General features: G+C 34.6%; 1 protein-coding gene across 2 annotated transcripts; it reads left to right on the forward strand.

Annotated features, from left to right (window-relative positions):
• Positions 1–300: 300 nt before the first annotated feature.
• Positions 301–15,216, forward strand: LOC149553640 (uncharacterized). 2 transcript variants are annotated; one of them, XM_089789042.1, is made up of 6 exons: positions 335–1,323; positions 1,409–1,465; positions 13,058–13,120; positions 13,309–13,470; positions 14,202–14,310; positions 14,687–15,216. In XM_089789042.1, the coding sequence occupies exons 1-6, from the start codon at positions 892–894 to the stop codon at positions 14,788–14,790; spliced, it is 927 nt and encodes a 308-aa protein (XP_089645168.1). In that variant the 5' UTR covers positions 335–891; the 3' UTR covers positions 14,791–15,216. The 2 variants fall into 2 exon arrangements, with proteins under 2 accessions (XP_089645167.1, XP_089645168.1); XM_089789041.1 differs by having other exon boundaries at positions 301–1,431.
• Positions 15,217–20,575: the final 5,359 nt, after the last annotated feature.

Raw genomic sequence — 20,575 nt, forward strand, 5'->3', positions numbered from 1 at the left:
TAATAATAAATGATATAGGAACAAGTCATATTAAATAGTTAAAAATAAACATCAATGTAAAACTAACAATAAATATATTTAAAATAAGTAATTAAACATATTTAATTTTATAAATATTTGAACTTGGTAAGAAAATTAGAAAAAGATATAAACATTTGAAGTTTCATATAATGTTTTAAATTCTTTGATTTGATTGGTCAGACTTAATAGCATAATAGCACTCATGAATGAATGCATAAGTATCCCTGTATCCCTGCCCATGACAGGTTCTAATTGACAAGCAACAGCTAACAAAATTTTATGTTGAAATTAAAGCTAAAACGATTCATAGTCTTGACGGTCGCTTGGGGAACACTCCAACAAATTTCTCTGAAAAAGTCCGAAGATTACCTAGTGGAGTTGCTTGGTGAGGAAGTTTTTTCAATTGAGTAGATTTAATAATTTCTAATTGTTAATCTGGTACCATATCCTGCTTTTGTAGCATTTCAGCTGTGTGCGCCCACTAACGAAAAGGTGGTAGCTTCCACTTCCGCCTTCTATCATTTCAATACTTTTTGTGATCCTCGATAAAATCGTCACTATTTCTCTGCAATATCTATGCCACAAGTTTGTCCACCGATGGCAGAGTAGGATTATTTATTGATTCGAAGCTGTGATAATTGGGGTACTCGGGATATTTCTCAATGGCTAGCAATCATCAGCCACAGAGGGATTCTGCAGTACCACGAAAATCAGATGTATTTTGCATACGCACCCAATTCAAGCCAAGGCCCAGAAATTTCAAACAAAATGGAACCAAAAATCGAGGGTTCTGAAAATGAATTAGAACCCCTAGTTGTTCAGATTTCCTTTGGAAAATTCGTCTGAAGCAAAGGAACGCACAGATTCAACATGGACAGCCTTAATTCTGAAGTAGGTATTAAAGATGGGAAGATTCCGATAAACCAGAAGTTGAAGACACTTGACCTTAACATTCTCTGCAACTCATCCAATGCGGCCATTTCTGGCACAAATCACAAAAGGAAAGGGGAACCTCTGGTGGAAGAGGAGCCTGGTAGTTTGGCCGAGATCTGTCGGCCTTGTTGCAAGAAGATGAAGTCTGCATTTAGTTCTTCTCAGCCCTCTGGTAAGGATAAGTCCGGATACAGCGGGGGCCACTCTGAATCTCGTTCCTTAGGGCTTTGCGAAGGGGGTTGCCGTGTGTCTCCTCCACTGCACCTGATGCTGAATGATGATTTCATAGTGACTTCTCCCCTGAAGCAAGACTTGATGCTCACACTGGCTTTGATTCACAGAAAGAGAGTTTTGGAGAAATTGATATTGGTGGGTTATTTCAGGGCTTTCCTCTCATTCAGCAATTTTGGGTTGGGACCTGATGCCTTGCGTGTTCGAACTGAATCCAATGCAGGGGGAACTTCAACTATATCAGAGGTTATGTTTTTTCACCCCCTCTCGGTCCTCATTGGTATGTATGTTACAAGTACTTTTTGGGTCCTGTATTGGTCATTTATTCACATTAATACAATTTCTTTTGTCTTCTCCGTAGGTATATTTTCGACTTCAGTGCCAATAAACATTGTTTTAGCAAATCTGGTTGACAACAGTACGGTTTTTATTGTATGAATATATGACAACCTGTATTGCCTTTACCCCTTTTTTCTCTGTACTGTGGATAAGGCTGCAGTTCCAGGGATGGGGTCTTTCTAAACATCTCAGTGGGCGCTATTAAGAATTTCTGGGAGTTTTAAGCGGTCTAATAGGTTTCGGAATTGTGGACAAGCTTAAAATTTTGAGTTCCAAAATTTTATTAAGGAAGCCCGTGGTTTGATGAATGTTTAGTTTTTAGTTAAATCTACAAATACATTATACATAGCTAAATCTAAAAAGATATTTTTGAAATACTAAATCTTAGGAAGCCGGTGGAGGAAGCTTGGGGACCCAAATTTTTTAGAAGCGGGTGAAGAAACTTTTTGGGACCCGCCGGAAGACAGCCTTAAAGTTTAAAAGCACCCTACAAATTCTAAAATCAAAATTCTAGAAAATAGGAACATTCAAATCTTAAAATAGGGGTTCCCATTTAATTGTGTTTGATTCTAATTCAAATCTTAAAATAGGGGTTCCCATTTAATTGTGTTTGACCCCATTTAATTGTGTTTGATTCTAATTAATTTAATAGCATAGTTTTTTTCGTCTCTTAAACTCATTTCTTAAAATTTAAATTCTAAATTCTGTAGGCTTCAATTTTCTTGCTCATGATTCTAGTTTATTATGTGGCATAGGTTTCTTTGTTTCATGGGAACCCTGTTTCAACTAGATACAATGACTGGTATACATAAAATGTCCTTTTACTGATTTTGTATGATATTTCAAGCCTCAAATCAGATCTTTAAAATCAAACAACCAATATTACAAAGATCCACCAATTTTTCAATAAAAGCCAAATCGGGTATGTCCAAAATAGTGCCAAAAAATTTCACAACTTCACAAATTATTAATAAATCTGAAAATGGACATTTTTACAGAAATTTCAGCAGCATAACAGCCTACAAAATGACATTTTCAGATTTGTATAGCCTTTACACAACAGTTCACAAGTGCAGGACAAAAACTATGCTCATCGGGCTCCCAAAATTAACACAAAAATGCCCGGAAACACCACAAAAACACTAATAATCTATGTCAGAAGTTTAATCACGTCCCAATATATATATTCAGCTCTATTTTAACATCTTAAAGTCTGAAATACAGCGGCAACCCAAACTGATATGAAATACTCAACTGAAACACCAAACTCATACAAAAACACACACGAAAATTCACAAATCTGCACTGTTCAGCACAAAGGCAAACTTTGTATGAGCATGCACATGGAATGGCTTCAAACTCCCGTCCTTAGCCCTCCTGGAAACCTGCAAACTCTCGTTTTTTGGTCTCTTTCTCCACAGGTTTGGCAGCCTCTGAAGAACAACAAAGAAATGAGCAAAAATCAAGTTCTGGAATGAGCCCAAAATGCCTCCAAACCCCTTAAAAGAGGGCATAACCCTAACTCACATCCAAGAGGGGTTAATAAAATATAATTTAATAATAATTTTTATTTATTAGTCCATTGGTTTCCAAAGATTAGCCCCTTTTGCCGAAAGTTCACCTTTTTGGAGTCTGCCTGCGTTAGCAAAGTTTATTATTTTTAATTATTTGAAAAGGGGACATGACAAGTCCTCCCCTCCCAAATATTGCTTGTCCTCAAGCAATGAAGGTTGGAATTCTCAAGAATATGTGCTCCTTCCCAAGGTGCATCCTCTAGTGGTAATCCTTTCTATTTGACCAAATGCTCTATGACGCTCCTGTTTCTCAATCTTTTCTCTCTTGTATCCAAAATTTCTTCTGGTATGAAAACTAATTTTCCTTTATCATCAAGAGGTGGTAATTCTATAGATACTATGGTTTGCTGGCCTAGAACCTTCTTTAGGCAAGATACATGAAAAATATTATGTATTTTGTTGTTTGTTGGGAGCTCCAATTTATAAGCTACCTCTCCTACCTTCTTGATGATCTTATAAGGCCCATAGAACCTTGGCTTGAGTTTCTCTGCCCCACTCCTTTTCAAGGTGCTTTGCTTATATGGCTGCAACCTAACAAATACCAAATCTCCCACCTCAAAAGATCTTTCAATCCTTTTCCTGTCAGCATATAACTTTTGTTGGTTCTGTGCATGTTGTAGATTATCCTTGAGGGACCTTATTATGTCTTGATTTTGTTTGACAAAATCACTTGCTACAGGTACTCTGCTATTGGAAAGTATTAGATCAACAAAGAAAAGGGCATCATAACCATAAAGAGCACGAAAAGGAGGCATACCAATAGACATGTGATGAGATGTATTGTAACAATACTCCCCTAGGTGTAACCATTTCACCCAAGCATGTTGTTGATTTGAAACATAGTTCCTCAAATATCCCTATGTCCATTTATTAACTATCTCTGTTTGTCCATCTATTTGAGGGTGATAGCTAGTATTGGGAGTGAGTTCAGTTCCTGCCAAATGAAAGAGCTCCTTCCAAAAAGAGCTGAGGAATCTACTGTCCCGGTCACTAACAATGTTTCTAGGCAAGCCATGTAATCTAAAAATTTTCTTGAAGAACAATTCGGCCATTTGTGATGCCTTGAAATCAGATGTGATAGGAAAGAAATGTGCATACTTAGTCTATCTACCATCACATATATGCAATCTTTACCTTGAACCTTGGGCAACCCAGTGATGAAGTCCATGGAAATACTTTCCCATTCTTGTTCGGAAATAGGAAGTGGCTGCAACAACCCTGCAGGAAAATTTTTCTCACTCTTGCTTTGTTGGCATACCATACATTCCTTAATGTGTTTAAGGACATCCTCCTTCATACCCTTCCATGAAAACCGCTCTCGAATTTGCCTGTATGTCTTGAAGTATCCCTGACGACCAACCAAAGGTGTGTCATGAAAGACCCTCAATATCCTCTCCTTAGTTTTTGATCCTGGCACTAAGAAGATCCTGTTCTTGTAATAAATCAATTCATCAACAACCTTGTACCTGTTATCATCCACTAACTTATCCAAAATCTTGGTGGCAAAGGAATCTTTAGCATACTCTAAAATTATGGAGACTTTCCAATTAGCAGAGATAGATGATAAGGAACACAAAGTGGGCTTTTTTAAGAGAGCATCAGCAACCACATTATTCTTTCCTTTCATGTATTCAATATCAAAATCATAAGCTTGCAATTTGCTTACCCATTTTTTTTGACGATCATTCAAATCCCTTTGGTTCAAGAAGAACTTGAGGCTATTATGGTCTGTCTTTACAATGAATCTCCCACATACCAAATATTGTCTAAACTTATGAAGTGCATGCATGATTGCCAACATTTCCTTATCATAGATGGAGTAACCTTTCTCTGATTGATTTAATTTTCTACTCTCAAATGCTATTGGATGTCCCCTTTGAGTTAGGACAGCCCCTATACCTTCTCCAGAAGCATCACATTCAACAACAAAAAGTAAAGAGAAATCTGGAATTGCAAGCATAGGGCATGAACTCATTACCTCCTTAAGCTTATCAAATGTTTTTTGTAGGGGGCAGCAAGCTGAGAAAATCCCTTGGCAAATCTCCTATAGTAGCTACACAACCCGAAAAAACCTCTCAACTGTGTAAGATTAGTGGGTGGAGGCCAATCCAAAATTGCCTGAATTTTTTGTTGATCAACCTGTACTCCTTTAGAACTTATAATATGTCCCAAATATAGGATCTCTGTCAAACCAAACTCACATTTAGATAGCTTAGCATAAAAGGATTGCTGCTCCAAGATTCCCAAAACAGTGTCTATGTGCTTTAGATGCTCTTCTCATGTTTTACTGTAAATCAAGATATCATCAAAAAATACCAAAACAAATTTTCGAAGATGCTGGCTGAATACCTTATTCATACAAGATTGGAATGTTGCAGGTGCATTAGTGAGGCCAAATGGCATAACAAGAAATTCAAAGTGCCCATAGTGACATCTGAAAGCAGTCTTTTCCACATCTTCACTCCTCATTCGGATTTGATGGCACCTTGATCTTAAGTCAATTTTTGAGAAGTATACAGCACCATGTAACTCATCAATAAGTTCATCTATGTGTGGTATGGGATACCTATTTTTTATGGTCTTCTTGTTTAGAGCCCTATAGTCTATACACATTCTCATTGTACCATCCTTTTTCTTGACAAGTACCACAGATGATGCAAATGGACTAGAGTTAGGCCTTATGAATCCCATGTCCAAGAGTTCTTTAATAGTTTTTTCAATTTCTTCCTTATAACCTCTTGGATGGCGGTATGGGGTTGTTATAACTGGTTTGGCACCCTGTTCTAACTCTATAACATGCTCAAAACCTCTATCTGGTGGTAATCCTAGAGGCAAGTCATTGAAAACTATACTATGCTTATCAAGAATATTTTGAATTTCAAAATGGAAATTACCTTGATTCTTTGGAGAGCTTGTTGGATGGATTATGACTCCTGCTGCCCATGTTACTTGTCTTCTTTGAAAAGTCCTCTCCGTCCTTTTTGCAAAGACCGCCTTCGGTGCTCCATTCGATAAACCTCTCAATATGACTTCTTTCTCATTGGAATGAAATTTAAACTCCATAGTTTGATGGTTCATGTAATAGCCTCCAATAGAGTGCAACCATTGAACACCCAATACAAGATCTGTCTCCCCAATACCAACCACATAGAAGTCATCACATAACTCATAATCTCCTAAGGTCATCTTGAGTTGTTTCACCACCTGTGTGCAAAGCATAGTGAATCCATCAGCTACCATAACATTGAATCCCTCAAAATCTTCTACTTTAAGCCCTCTTTTCATGACAAATCCCTCATCAATAAAATTGTGAGTTGCCCCACTATCAAGAAGAACTGTCAACCTTTGCCCTGCTAGTACCCCTCGAATTCAAAAGGGATGGTATTTTGGGACTCCTGATAATGCTGCTAAAGTGCCATCCTTGCTGATTTCTTTTTCTTTCTCTTTTTTTACCTCCTCCTTAGTATCATGAAATTCCTCATGCTCATCTGAATCAGATTCTGAAGCAACTTCAATATAGTGCACTTGACCTTTCCCCAAACATCTGTGTCCTGGAACCCATGGTTCTCTACAAGTAAAACAAAGCTTTTTCCTTCGTAATTCACTCCTAGTCTCTTCATCTACCTTCTTTTTTGCCACATTTATCACATCTTTTGGTGGTAGTGTTGGAAAAGTCTTTTTCTGAAAATTTCCCTTATGTTGCCAAAGATTTGGGGGTTTTTGATTAGTGATTGATTTCATAGGCACACAAGTTTCAAGTTGCAAGCTTCTTTTGATAGCTTCCTGTAAGGTTGAGGGTGAGAAAGCCTTAACCAAACCTTTAACAGAATCTTCTAAACCATCAAGAAAAAAATAAACAATCCTCTTTTCACTCATATCAGGTACCATAACAGCCACTTTTTGAAACTCTTCTATATACTCATTAACTGATTTGGTTTGCTTCAACTTTGACAATTCTTTAAAGTACTCTTCATCATCTTTGAGGTCAAATCTATCTATCACTCTTTGACTGAAATCATCAAATGTAGTTACCTGATTATGACCTTGAGTAGTCATTCCATGATACCACCAATCATAGGCTGCATCTTCCAAGTGTAGACTTGCAAATTGAACAGCATCACTCTCCTTCATGGGGTTAAGTGTGAAGAAAGTCTGTAATTTTTGTAGCCATGCTCTAGCTGAAATTTTATTTGTTCCATCAAAAGTAGGTGCTGTAAACTTGCTTATTTTATTTTTGAGCTCTCTTCCACTTATGTCATGCTCCCTCCTGTTCTCTTTCTTGGGCATCAAAGTGTTCATCATATCCACATATTCTCTAAAAGGAACCGAACTACGAAAGTCATCATCTAAGCCATTGTAAGTAGCTCTTAATGCAATCAAGTTACCTGTAACCTCTTCCACGGGATTAATGGCTAGATTTGGTACTGGTGGCTCATCTGCAGGCAAGAAAATAGTTTTGGTTGATTTAGATGGTGTGGATTTCAGATTTCTTGGCTCCTCTGAAGTGCTCCCTTTCTCATTAATAGATGCAACTCCTTGTAGTTTTTCTGTCAATATTCGCAAAGCCTCTCTAGTTTCTGCCAAACTATCCACTGTTTGCTTCTGAGTATTTTGGATGTCTTGGAAGAATTTCTTTGCCATCTCATCTGGATCAGCCATACTTTTCCCTTCCTTGGATTTTATACTTTTACTTTCAACTGGAGGTTTGATCAAAATTTCTTTATTTTTTTCTCGCTACAAATATCTTTTTTCTCTTTCACTTAGTTGCATGCGACCATAAATTTTGACATGCAACTGATTAGAAGCAACATGCAACCATAAATTATGACATGCAAGATCTGAGTAGTTGTCAAAACTGACATGCAAGCTTCTACAAACCCTCAGGCTGGCAAGATCATGGCTCTGATACCACTGAAATGTCCCTTTACTGATTTTGTATGATATTTCAAGCCTCAAATCAGATCTTTAAAATCAAACAACCAATATTATAAAGATCCACCAATTTCTCAATAAAACCCAAATCGGGTATGTCCAAAATAGTGCCAAAAAACTTCACAACTTCACAAATTATTAATAAATCTGAAAATGGACATTTTTACAGAAATTTCAGCAGCATAACAGCCTACAAAATGACATTTCCAGATCTGTATAGCCGTTACACAACAGTTCACAAATGTAGGACAAAAACTATGTTCATCGGGCTCCCAAAATTAACACAAAAATGCTCGAAAACACCACAAAAACACTAATAATCTATCTCAGAAGTTTAATCACGTCCCAATACATATATTCAGCTCTATTTTAACATCTTAAAGTCTGAAATACAGCAGCAACCCAAACTGATATGAAATACTCAACTGAAACACCAAACTCATACAAAAACACACCCGAAAATTCACAAATCTGCACTGTTCAGCACAAAGGCAAACTCTATATGAGCATGCACATGGAATGGCTTGAAACTCCCGTCCTTAGCCCTCTTGGAAACCTGCAAACTCTCGTTCTTGAGTCTCCTTCTCCACAGGTTTGGCAACCTCTGAAGAACAACAAAGAAATGAGCAAAAATCAAGTTCTGGAATGAGCCCAAAATGCCTCCAAACCCCTTAAAAGAGGGCATAACCCTAACTCACATCCAAGAGGGGTTAATAAAATATAATTTAATAATAATTTTTATTTATTAGTCCATTGGTTTCCAAAGATTAGCCCCTTTTGCCGAAACTCCACCTTTTTGGCGCCTGCCTGCCTTAGCAAAGTTTATTATTTTTAATTATTTGAAAAGGGGACATGACAATACAAGAGAGATAGATTCATGTGAATCATGAAGCATGAGATATGGGTCAATGAATGAGTTGCTGCACAACACTTGTTGAAAGTGTTGCAAATGAGGTGGTTTTATTCTTCGAAAAACTCCATGGTTAACTCCACTCGAGTCAAACTACTTTCAAGATGATTGACCCATCGGAAAGTTCCAATACTTTAATCCCTATATGCATCACCTAGATGCAATGAGTGCTAGGTTGAGTGTTCATTCTTGGGTTTGTGTGAATCATTACTCATGAAATTTCTGTAAGGCAGGGTACTGTAAATCCTCTATCTCAGGGTACTGTATTGGAACTTTCAGATGGGTCACTCACATACAGATGGGTCACTCATCTCAAAGTAGTTTGACTCAAGGTATTTCTTGGCAATTAGAAATTTCTGCTTGACTGTTCAAGCAAGAAATGTGAATGATACCCAACTGGTGAGGCAGGGTACTGTAAACCCTCTATCTCAGTTCAATTCTGACTGTAGCCTAATTACAGAATGAGAAAAGCAGCGGGCGGCAAATATCCGGATAAAACTGACAATGATCCTCCACATTTTCATTATAGCTTTCCTCTGTGTACTATTTTGTTGTGTATGGCTGACCTGATATAATAAAACAAAGAACGGTTTGGATCTCTCATAATGATGCATAAAGTTTGGAATCAAACCAACACGTAGCACCTCCAATTAGCCACCCAAGTATTTCTCCTGCAAGTGGTGAAGATGCAGATTGCTGAAGAGCAGACCATGAGCAGCCTTTGCTGAGTACGATCCCTTCTCACAATCAAGGGAGAAGCTTGTGAGAGAGCAGACCATGGGACGAAGATGGAGATAGAGTAATTCTGGAAATAGCATAAGGGGCATTATCCAATGGTCAAAAAACACCTGTTTGTGAGCCACCGCAAGTACATCTTTATGGCTTGCACTTGAATCTGCAGTAGGACATTAAAAAATATTACTTCAGCTTTAAGCGAAACATGAGGATCCACAGAACAACTGCCTGAATTAGTAGAATTTTATCTTTCCACTTGCTGAACAGAATCTCCAAACAATTGAAGAAACATAGATAACCCAATTCATTCTTTTGTTATTGTCAATCCTTAAACATAAGTATCAATTTCATTAATTCAAGCTGAATTACACTTTGTTTTCCAGAAAAAATGATTGCCAAGATGACCTTTTGAAGTAACTTGAATTATTGGACTCTTTAAACAAATCTGTTCAAAACATTATCTTTAAGCACTGCTATCTACACAACTAAAACAACATCAAAATCAGTTTTGCAAACAACAGAATTTTTTCCCAATGGATCTGCTAACACAGAGGATATTTAAACTGTTCTGAATCCAGAATATATTTTAACTAGCTTTTGGTTTATTGTGAACAGAAGACCAACATGTTTATTCACAGAATTTAACTCCAAGAATCATAATGACAGCCATCTTTGTATGTAAGGGGTAACAATCAACTATACCTAGAACAGAACACAATCTTCCTATACTAAGAGCTCATTTTTCATGGGTTGAGATATCCTTGAAAGTTTCTAATTTCACTTAAAGAGAAAGATGCTCAAAGTTACCACTTCAAATCAGATACAGCCTGAATACATTTCGAATGTTGTACCCATGTGTGCCAAAAAGTCCCTACTGTGTTGAATACTACATGACTAGATTTTTCAAAAAACTTGATGTAAATCTTCCCAAATTTAGTTTAGAAAAACTTCATTCATGATTTTTTCAAAATATGTTCTGGTGTAAGCAAAACCTCCAAAAATTGTGAAAGGCAAAGGAAATGTTTTCCTATTTCATCAATTTTTTGTGGTATCTTCCAATGCAACTCTAGTACTTTTGCATATTTGAACTGTTAACTTGTAATTATTTATGTGGCATTAATGTCTATATTGCTTTTGAAGGAATGAAAATCTCCTCTAATAACTTAGAAAATTGTGTGAAATATATGTGTAATATGTATGTGTTTTTATTAAAGTCGTAACCAGCTGCATCCATCTTGGGGATCTAAAAAAATGGCCTTATCCATATCTGATACGGTATTCGTATTTGTATCTGCCTCTGTGTCCATGCACCGTTGCTTTAAATTGCTAAAACCAATATATAAGATGTTCCATAGTCTTTGTTCCCTGTTTCTTTGTGAATCAGTTCATTACTAATCCCAAATAATTACAATTTTCCTACAAATTTACGGCATACTCTGACATGTGTCTAATAGAAAAATGATATAAAACATAGCAGGAGTAACTGCCCCATTTGAAAAGCTGTTAGCTTGTCTGGACTGTCAAATTAAAATTCCTCAGTTTTTATTTTTACTGTTCAGCTGATTATTTCTTAACTCGCTTGAATTTAAAAATCTGCACTTCATCTGTTTTTATTGATATCTTATCTTTGTATTTTTTGTTCCCACGGTGAGTTAATCAACTTTTATCTTGCTCTTGGGTTTGGATAGAAATTTGCTTTTTACACTTTGGTACTTTATTTAAGGAAAAGATTGTGAAACTGCAATGCATGAAGCAAGTCCTTTTCCTCTAGCTCTTGTGCTACAGTATGGCAATAAGCATATTGATTTGTTTGGCGACATAACCAATTGGTAAGGTAGGGTACTGTAAACCCTTTATCTCGGTTCAATTCCGAGTGTCGCCTCATTACAGAATGAATAAAGCAGAAGAGGAGAAAAAGCAGTGACAATGACATCATCTGTGGATAAAACATACAATGATCCTGCACATTTTCTTATAGCTTTTCTCCATGTACTATTGTTGTGCATGACTGACCTGATACAATAAAACAAAAAAGTGTTTGGTTTTCTCACATTGACTCATCAGAAACATTCAAAACTAGAAGGAAAATCATTTACAGTTTGTCCTATGCTTTGGCCATAATGTAATTTTTCTTACCATTCCTATAATGATGCATACAGTTTGGAGATTACAGATCTGTCTGTCCTGATGCTGCTGTTCTTTTCTATTTGAAGTCTTGAGTGCATCATTATTTACTAATTCTGGTCTATTCTAGAATTTTTCTACTGTGTCATTTTTCAGTTTCATGTTTCAATTTCTATCAAGCATTTAGCTTCTCCATGGTACGTGGGTAAGCTCCCTAGGCTGATTATCAAAATTCCAACTGTACTTGATTGGATATTTTGGTTCTTATATTTGGTTCTTTATAGATCTTGAACTTGACTTGCATTGGGTTCTTCTGCCTATCCATTTATGATACTGCTTCAAATTTAACTTTTTGTTCAACAATATCAGAGTTTGCAAGTCTTTTGCTATCCCATGGTAGCCCTAATGGCTATTGTAATTTTTGTTTGAGCTTGAGTTTGAAATTTTATGCACACTGCACTTGTAGATTTTATCCAAATACTTTAAAACTTCATTTCAAAAGATATCTGAGCTACTGAACTATCACGCATCATGAGGTAGAATATCTGGTTCAAGGGATACAAGTAATAATCCATGCGACTTCTCATTGCAATTTTTCATGCATATCAACCATGCAATGAAGAGAAGAAATGACTTGTTTTATGGTGGAGATGCATATCTATGCATACACTCTCTCTGTGATAACCAGTCTGTAAATATCTTGAAAACGTCCTAGGAATATCTAAAATATTATATCTGGGAAAGAGTATTTAGTACTTTAGTTCCCTCAGTACTCATTTTGTTATATTACTAGTGGCACAAGACTAATAAAACCCATGAATTGTCTAACCTACTCCTCTTTCTAAGGAAAGCTATCCTGTTACAGTTGGTGTGAGTTCAATGTACTACTCAGTGGAACATTTCAGTGCTCCTATCGTGTGAATGTCAAGATTCTATATTTTATCTCTATAGGTAATAAAATGTATATGCAATAATGCAACGATACTGTATTACAATTCCATTAAACTTGACAAAATTTCCAATAGGCACGTTTACCTAGCCTTATTTTGATTGAGGCCTGGTCATTCAATCCTTTGAAGATCCTTTAAAACAAGAAACTGCAAATACTTTTGTTCTCTAATGGCCATTTTCAATCCGAGTCTGATTTATGATTTTGCTAGATAATATGAGCAAGTTTGCAGGGAAAGGAGGTACATCATACCATACTTTTTGTTCTTGAATTGCAGACTGACTTCAAATAATGGTGGTTGCTTTTTAGGCATTGTCAGTGGAGTACTTTGTGAGAAGATTTCAAGCCAAAGAGATTGTGACAGAAATGGAGGTTTCTGCCTGAACCATCAAACTTTCTCAAATACTTGATTTCATATATTCCAATTGAGTATTTTTTAGTAAGCTGATCAATTATTCAATTTCATGCAATCAACACTAAATCAATCTATTTTATAAATTTTGTTACTTGCTATTTAATTGACATGTTTTTATTAATTTTGATCCATGATCTTTCTACAGATTGAATATAGCCATCTTAATTGGAAGAAAGTCGATTATATCTGCACGTTATATGGTCAAAGAGTTGGTGTTTCTGTCACTCGAGCCATGTCTTATCCAGATCCAGATCAGTTCTCTCCAGATATGGCTAACAGGCTGCTTCATAAGAAGTTATTTGGTTTGGTAAGTGAGCTTCTATACATATATATTTTAATTATGTATATTGGTTAGAGGCACTGACTTCTTTGGAATGTACATTCAGAATATGGGCTATCTTCCAGTAGTGTAAGAAAAATAATAATAGCTCAATCTATTATTTGGTAAACATTTCAAGAACTTCCCAAAATTACTGTCTTAAAGTCACCTTGAGCTCCACATCGAGATGGACTTCTGTTTCAAGTAGCATCCTCTTGAAGTGTTTTATAGATTTTCTACTGGGAAAATTTGCTTCTAGAATCCTCTAATTACTTCTCAATAATGTATGTAAGATTTTACATCCATTCCAACGAGTTAAATATGTTTACTTGTATGGTTTATGTCTTGGAATAGAATCCAACATGATATATCATTATACTAAAGAGAAATTCAAATTGAATCTAATTATTTTAGGTAGTAATTCTTTCGTTTATGTTTAGACCTCCAAAATGTTGTCCCATTGTCAACATGTTCACTTTCTGTTCCTTGAGCATAGTATGTTTCTGGAATAACTGTTCAATTTTCATTTGGATGCAAAGTGAAATTAGAGTTATTTCCATAAAAATAACTAGCCCATTAACATAATCCGAAAAAATCATGTCTACTATTTTGTTTAATTTTTCCAGTTTCTATAGCTAGATCAAGGATAGGTGTGATTGATGCCAAGCACATGTACTCATCTTGGTTTGTTAATTCTTAATGTTACCAATCCTTTAAAGGTTGTGGCCAGAGATGGAGTAGCTCATAAGCACAGCTTTTCTCAATGCATTCTTCACATTTGGTGTGAAACAGAGAGAACTGCAAAGCTTCTTCAAGCAGAATATGCAGGTATTGCTCAATACCTAGCCTCGGACCTTGGATTGATTTCATGTTGGACGATTAGGAACAAAGAATTTATGTTTTCTATGATAAGTCAAGATTCATAGTGTCATTATCTTTTTATGTGGCCCATGAATTAGGACTATGAGGATTGGGGGGCTACCCCTGTTCAAGAAACTTGGTCTCCCTGTTCAAGAAACTAGGTCTGAATAACTTGCTGAAGCATTTTTGAGGGTCTATTTTACTGTGCCTAGGGCCTATTCACATTATTTGACACCAGGGCCTATTCACATTATTTGACACCATTATAGATTCAACTATCAAAGCCATTGCCTGCTTGTAAATTTTCATTATCTAATTCATACGATTTCTGTATGGTACTCAGATGTTTCGCAAGAACTGGACGTTGCGGATGATGTCATTATGGTGCTAACAGTTGCAGATGGATTACATGCGAAGCCCATATTTTACGAGTATTGTTTGAATTGATAAAGCATATCGGTATTAATGCCCACCTTATCACATTGTGAATTAAGGTTGTAGCCAATCCTCTGAATTCTTGTCTATTTATTGTATATCGTTACCAACATTTCAAATGTACAGGCTAAGGATCTATACTGTAATTGTGCAGACTATGTAAAATTGTACATAGTATACCTCTGTATGTAATCAGGATCATGATAGTTTTTGTAATCAGATACGTTGCAAAGTTATTATGATATGGCTCGGTCTGTTGATATTTATGTAGATTCCAGATTGTATATACATAAGAGTAAGCGCTTTACCCAGTAAGATGGGTAAAACCTGTGCTTTGAAAGGCACGTTACATTTATTTCAGAAGCCCAATGGAGGCCGCTTATGTAAGGATACAGAAAAATGGAAGTGGAAGATGATCAAGAAGTTAATTTGTTCTAACCTCTGGATATTTCAAATAGCTGGTGCAAGCATATAATTTATTTTTCCTTTGAATAAGTCACAATTGTATTATATCCCACTAATTGAAAACAAAGTGTGCAGAATGAATCACAGGGGAAGGTGAAGCTTTAAATAAACTAAAATAAAAAACACGTTTGTAAATAATTTTTTAAAAAAAGGATTGTAATTAAACTAAAATAAAAATATAATTGTAGACAAACTTTGTACCTAAATAATTTGTAAGGAAGCTGCACTTTATGACATGATGGCTGCTAATGTATTAAACAGTGACATGCATTTGGTATGTATGTTTCAACTGCAGCCTCCCCGAGTAACGAGACATCCCCCTATATTTATAAAAGATGTTCATTATATATAGAGAGAGAGTAAAGTCACAAAAAAATCAACATTCTTTTTTAACTAGGAGGATAAACACATAACTATATATTACCTCAATGTAAGACAAGAATATCTTTGATGAGAAGATATTCAACATGTTTGATATCACATTTCATATTATGAGTATTGGTCCTCCAGATTATCAACATATGAGATTCATTAATTATTCAATAAGGTTTGATATCACATCTGATATCCAGAGTCTTGACACATGACATTCACCAAGTACTCAAAAGGTTTGATATCACATATATTATGAGTATTGCTCTCTCAGAATTCATGATATTTACCAATCACTTGAAAGGTTTGATATCACATTTGATATTATAAGTATTGGTCTCCTAAAATATATGATTTTCACCAATTACTCGAAAATGTTTGATATCACATTTGATATTGATCATGAGTATTGGTCTCCCAGAATATCAATGATATTCACCAAATATTCTTAGAGTAATGGCCTTCTAGAATGTTGAGATGCAAGATATTCCCCAAAAATTGTGAGTAATAGCCTCCCAGAACATCAAGTCGCATTATATTCATCAAGTACTTTGTGTAATGGCCCTCTAGAGTATCAACTTGCATAACATTCAACATGTACTCAAAATGTTATAAGGTAAGTGCACATGCATTCTCATAATGCTTACCATATAAATATCCATGATTCAAAGTATAATCTATCGTGAGCTACATATACATAGTAAGATATCCATCACAAAAGAAAATTATTTTAAGATTGCCACCTTTTAATAACTTTTGCAAATACAAGTGACATCATTTGAAAGTCAAGGGATAGGCACAATTAAAATCACACAATCATGGGGTATATTCATGAATCACAATCATCTTGATCAGGATGCCTTTGTATGTAATCATGATCATGATAGAATTTGTAATTAGATATGTTACAAAGTTATTATGATATGGCTCTGTCTATTGATATTTATGTAGATTCCATATTGTATATACATAAGAGTAAGCACTTTACCCAGTAAGATGGGTAAAACTTGTACTTTGAAGGGCACGTTACATTTATTTTAGAAGCAAAATGGAGGACACTTATGTAAGGATACAAAAAAATGGAAGTGGAAGGTGATCAAGAAGTTAGTTTGTTCTAACCTCTGGATATTTCAAATAGCCGATGCAAGCATATAATTTCTTTTTCTTTGATTAAGTCACTATTTTATTATATCCCACTAATTGAAAACAAAGTGCGCAGAATGAATCACAAGGGAATGTGTAGTTTTAAATAAATTAAAATAAAATAAACTGTTGTAAATAATTTTTTTTAAAAAAATGATTGTAATTAAACTATAATAAAAATATAATTATTGACAAACTTTGTCCCTAAATAATTTGTAAGGAAGAATATGCTAGTAAATATGCTACACTTTATGACATGATTGATGCAAATGTATTAGACAGTGACATACATTTTTCAACTGTAGCCTCCCCTTATATTTATAAAAGAGTAATGAGACATGTCTATTCATTATATATATATATATATATATATATATATATATATATATATATATATATATATATATATATATATATATATATATATATATTGATGTAATTTATTGAGTAAAGTTACAAAACATCAACACTCCTTTTTAACTAGGGAGGATAAACACATAACCATGTATTACCTCAATGTAATACAAGAATATCTTTGATCAAAAGATATTCAACATTTTTTATATCACATTTCATATTATGAGTATTGGTCTTCCAGAGTATCCACACATGATATTCACCAAGTACTCAAAATGTAAGGTTTGATATCACATATAATATCATGAGTATTGCTCTCCCATAATTCATGATATTTACCAATCACTCGAAACGTTTGATATCACATTTGATATTATAAGTATTGGGCTCCTAGAATACATGATAGTCACCAATTACTCGAAAATGTTTAATATCACATTTGATATCATGAGTATTGGTCTCCTAGAATATCAATGATATTCACCAAATATTCTCAAAATAATGGCCTTCCTTCTAGAATGTTGAGATGCAAGATATTCCCCAAAAATTGTGAGCAATTGTTACATCCCAAAATTTTGACCTAATTTAAATTATTATAGTTGTTGAGTTGAATGGGTTTTTCTTTCCTATTCATGTGAAAAGGGTAGTTAAATATAACTATTGTGTACTTTGAAATTGTTTGTCATCAATTATTTTGTCTAACTTTTAATAATGATGGTTGTTATCCGTTATTTGTCATATTATGATGATAGTAGTTCGCAGTTGCTTGGTTTCGAAATTATGGTTATTAACTAAATTCTTTGATAATACCAATGTTAAATGTTATTATGGACTTATCATGGAACTTGGTAATATTGTGGAAAATTGTTGCATGGGTGATTGCAGGAGGAGGCGAAGGGGAGAAGCATTGCTTAACGAGATCTACAGAATGGGGTAATACTTTAGTCCATTTATTTGGTCGACAGGTATGATCTCTAACTATCTTGGTAAGGACCTAATGACTTGAATAACAGAATACAATCATTGGACACACATGAGCTATTAGATAAATATTAAAAATATTTTAACTTAATTAAATACATATCTCTAATGGCTTTTGGTTGACATTTCATCCCTTTAATATAATACATATTTTTGTACGCGCACATAGATATAAAAATAAGGTGACATCATAGTATTATTTGTACAAGATTATATCTATTAAAAATACATACATTTAAATGCGTGAACACCGTGAGTGGATAAGAAGATAAAATAATCTTCTAGGTGAAACATGTATTTAAATATACATACTTAATAGGCACAACTTTGATTAAACATTGAATATGATGCCTTCTTAATAAAATATATAAGTGCAAGTGTGTGTGTGTGTGTGTGTGTGTGTGTGTGTGTGTGTGTGTGTGTGTGTGTGTGTATAATCCTTTTTAGTAACCTTCGAGTTCTCTTTCATATTTACTTATTTTCCTTATAAGAGGCAAAAATATACACTTGGTATAAGTTATCGATGACGCAAGAAGACAATTCTTCTTCTTTTCTAAAATTTCTCAAGAGTTACAGCTTCTTGGAAGCCTTTGATATTTTGAATGCGTCTTTATTTATGGAAGTCGGGAGAAGCCAAATACATTCTTTTCCCACAATTTTACCTTTGCTCTCCTATGTTAATTCCTTATTTTACCCTTTTTTTGCAAGTGATTCAAACTACTCGTAATTCATATATACTTTGAGTTTTGAATTTGGATTGCTCACATCTAAGGAAACGATTGCTTAGAATCAAGTCAAGGCTCATGTCTTCTATTGCAAGACCAGGTTATGTGGTCAACCTTCCATTTTTAGATTGCTATATGTTTTTAAATTGTTTTCAAATTTATAGAAAAAAAGAATGTGTCCATGAAAAATTCATACATTACATTTGAATTGCAAAATTGAATGGATATTTGATGAGTCTAATCTCTCTATGATGAGTCAAGACCAAATGTACCTAACATGTTCGTACATATTTGTTTTACTAAAGTATATCATAATCAAATTATATTTCCTTGCAAGCCCATTAAGATCATTTTCAAGTCATAGAGACTATGATATGACATACTGAAATATGTAATATTATTACACTAGTTGAGTTTTAGCAAAAAGAATTGGATTACTCTAAGATTTAAACACCTGGGACTCACTCGATTGTATGGCCAAGGAAGAGGGAATAGAGGTGAGAGAGAAATCTACAATAACATGAAACATAATCAAATGTGACATAACAATTATGTATTATTTTTAAAAGGAATCATTTAATAGCTCATGCATGTCCATATTTCTTGTTTTTCTGTTGTCAAGTCAAGTGGTGGTAATCGGGTAATGCAAACCCATCCAAAAACCTTGGCCAAGGTTGTTAAAGGCATGTTTGCTTTCTTAAGATCACATGATGTCGATAATGCTAGTTATTCAAACATGTCCATCCATAACTGTGCAGACATTCTAAACACCGATATTGCTTGAATGGCTAGACTAGTTGTACCCCAAGCCTATCCCGAGGTAGGGAGGCACTTTCTTTTCAAAAGATTTTGTGGGGATGGATATAGTCTATGGTTGGGAGGTTAAGCCTTAGTCAATGCTTCTTGTCTTACCCAAAAGTTGAGGCTTGTACAACTAGTTATAGACTTGCTAATTAATTTTAGTATGTCCTTTCTGTATCCCTATTATGCATTTGTTTCCTCTTATATTATAGTAAAATTACAATAATCTACTCTACTTGTATAAAAAGAATGATTAGGAAATGGTTATTTCAGTTAATCGCTATTTCAGTTAATCATTATTTAGTTGATATCTTATGAAATGGATTATAAGATGTTATGTTTCAAAAGTTAGTTGAAGTATTATTTTCATTTCTACTTAAAAATAGATTTTAGTTCTTTTCTTTTCTGTTAAGAAAATTCATTTTTTACATATGGTATCAGAGCACTGGGTTCGACACTAAACCTACAGCACATTACTTAAATAAAGACTAGTAAACATGAAAATTATTAGATTAAAATCATAGGATGCAAGTACGTATAACACCTCGCAAGAAAGTGTGACATCCCATCTTTTTATACTTGATTAGGAACATGTCAAACTACGATTACACTTGTTTCATGCCTCTAGATAATGAAACCCTAAAACAAACTTCACAACGAATGAGGAAGGAAAGAGTCAGGTGGACTCCTGTCGGCAAAGTAACCTATAGAAATAAACCGATTCAAATTTGGAATGCCTACCAGCCCAGTTCTCTCATGCACTTCCATAGATCATGGATGGTGCGAGATATGTACAAGTTTGAAACTGAATTGAATGTTGCAAATAAAGAAAATTTAGAATAATTGAATCTATAATGTAAACATCCTTTGAAGAGGAAATTTTTGTAAATAAAGGCTATTGTAAATGCAACATAGAAGTATTAAAAGAAAATTGATTAAAAAAATTGGTTTAT

The sequence above is a fragment of the Cupressus sempervirens genome, chromosome 6, assembly GCF_028749045.1.
Source record: "Cupressus sempervirens isolate cs-2001-9-10 chromosome 6, ASM2874904v1, whole genome shotgun sequence".
Lineage (NCBI taxonomy): Eukaryota > Viridiplantae > Streptophyta > Pinopsida > Cupressales > Cupressaceae > Cupressus > Cupressus sempervirens.